General features: G+C 34.6%; 1 protein-coding gene across 1 annotated transcript; it reads left to right on the top strand.

Moving 5' to 3' along the window:
- The first annotated feature begins 311 nt into the window (after positions 1 to 311).
- On the top strand, positions 312 to 842 carry LOC141690751 (zinc finger BED domain-containing protein RICESLEEPER 2-like). The gene has a single exon (XM_074495525.1). The coding sequence runs from the start codon at positions 312 to 314 to the stop codon at positions 840 to 842; it is 531 nt and encodes a 176-aa protein (XP_074351626.1).
- The last annotated feature ends 1566 nt before the right edge of the window (positions 843 to 2408 follow it).

Raw genomic sequence — 2408 nt, 5'->3', positions numbered from 1 at the left:
TCGGGTCAAAGAGTTAATATCACAATGGACACTTGGACTTCAATCCAAAAGATTAATTAGATGTGCATCACGACTCACTATATTGATCAAAATTGGAACTTGCACAAGAAAATAATTAACTTTTGTCCTATAGAGGGTCATAAGGGAGAGCTCTTAGCTAGGGATATTGACATGTGCTTGAAAGAATGGGGAATTGCCAAAGTTTTTGCAATTACGGTTGATAATGCAAGTTCAAATGCTACTTGCATTCAATTTTTAAGAGATAGATTTTCTTCTGGGGGTGTGATTTCTTGAAATCAAAATATATGCACATGAGGTGTATTGCACACATAACTAACTTGATTGTGAAAGATGGACTTGAAGAAGTAGATTTATCGGTTGTTAGGGTAAGAAAAGCGGTGAGGTACATTAGGAAATCTCCGGCTAGAATAGCCAAATTCAAGGAGTGCATTGAATTAGTGAATGTTGATTCTAAATCTATGTTGTATTTGGATGTAAGTACAAGGTGGAACTCTACATACTTGATGTTAAATGTTGCTCAAAAGTTTCAAGGTGCATTTGAACTATATGAAACAACGGATCCCTCCTATGTAAAAGAGCTTAATGAGGCCGATGGGGTGCCTAATTTTTGGGATTGGGGTAATGTTAGAAGGATGGTTGACATCTTAGTTCATTTTTATGAACTTACCTTGAGAATTTCGGGTTCTTTGTATGTCACATCCAATATATTCTATCATGAGATTAGTAAGGTTAACTATTTGTTGAAAGATTGGATGAAGAGTGATGATAATAAAGTAAAGTCAATGGGCGAAAGAATGAAAGATAAATATGACAAATATTAAGGTAATGTACACAAAATGAAAAAACTGATATATGTGGCGGTTGTTGTTGATCCTAGGTACAAATTATCATTTCTTGAGTTTGCACTTCGTAAGGAATATGGTTCGGATGTCGGTTGGAAGTTGGCAAGTGATACAAGTATAGTGGTAAGAGAGCTATTTGAAGGGTATAAAAAGACTTGTTAACCAAAAAATACTCAAGTTGACCCACAATCTCAATCTTCTAGTACTTCCTCAAGTCTACATTCAACCACCACATCTTCAACTTCAAGAACACAATCGGCATTAGGAGCTAGATTCATGAGACAAAAATTGGAGAGTGGAGAAGTAGAATCTAAGTGTGAATTGGATATATATCTTAAAGAGAGTGTCTATGTTACAAAAAATGAAGATGAGTTTGATATTTTGAAATGGTGGAAAGTCAATACAAGTAGGTTTCCCATTCTGTCACAACTTGCCCGTGATGTACTAGCAATTCCTATTTCGACCGTAGCATCGGAATCCGCTTTTAGTACGGGAGGAAGAGTTCTTGATCCATATATGAGTAGTTTGATGGCCAAAGTTGTGGAGGGTTTAATTTGTGCGCAAGATTGGTTGCGATCAGTCAAACATCCAAAGATGGTTGAAGAAGATATAAATGATCTGGAAATATTTGAAGAAGGTATACTACATTTTTGTATTCTATTCCACTTATTACTAAACATGTGTTACTTGTTTTATATTTGTTTAACATGCCATATCTTCTATTGTTTTCCCTTGGAGCTTTCTCTGCTCTTTCTGTGAGGGAGAATAGTGAAAAGGATGCCATACCCTTGGATGACTGATTGACTGGTAAGAACAATTTTTTTCTTTATTTCTATAGTCTGTAACTGCAACTCTGTACAGCCTCTGTGAACTACTATATTTTTTTAACAAACTAAATTGTTATGTTCAGTTTGTATTACAACAGTGGCATTTAAGCTTTCGGAATTCTGAGAGATTGTTTTTAAATTGCAAAGAGAAGTCTGCATTTACTTTGCTTCATCTGTTAAATATCACAACAGTCTGCACTTCTTAATTGCAGAGTGCAGACTGCATAGCCTGCATAGTTCTGTGTTGCAAGTATACAAATTATGCACATATATAGTACACCAGTTTTAATGTTCTATACACTATACAAATATTTTTAAATCTTATTTATGCTTAGACATTGCTAATAAGATAAGTTACATGCAGGTTGTAGGTTGGAATGGACTGTGGAGCATTGGAGACAGCCATGAAGTGATGCAGGATGTGGAAAAAAGACTTATAAAATTTAGATTATGATCTGGGGACTGGGGCTGTTGAACAATTTTAATTCCAGAATTAAAACTGTATTGGTTTTACATTTTGCAATTTGGACTAGTTTGAAATTTTGAAATTATTGGCCTATTGGCATTGTACCAGACTGAGAGTCTGAGACTATTGACTACAAGTGACAATTCTAGTATTATTACCAGACTACTGTCTACACTTATGTATTCTGCAGTTCTTGTATCAATTTTATGTTAATCAGATAACAAGAATGAAAAATTAAAAAAGCTTCAACAA

The sequence above is a fragment of the Apium graveolens genome, chromosome 10, assembly GCF_009905375.1.
Source record: "Apium graveolens cultivar Ventura chromosome 10, ASM990537v1, whole genome shotgun sequence".
In the NCBI taxonomy this organism is placed as follows: domain Eukaryota; kingdom Viridiplantae; phylum Streptophyta; class Magnoliopsida; order Apiales; family Apiaceae; genus Apium; species Apium graveolens.
Note: the sequence above shows the minus strand (reverse complement) of the source record. Positions and strands in the feature narration are given on the sequence as shown.

Excerpts from the sequence above, each read along its gene's own strand:
- LOC141690751 (XM_074495525.1), top strand. The coding sequence starts at position 312 with ATGAGGTGTATTGCACACATAACTAACTTGATTGTGAAAGATGGACTT.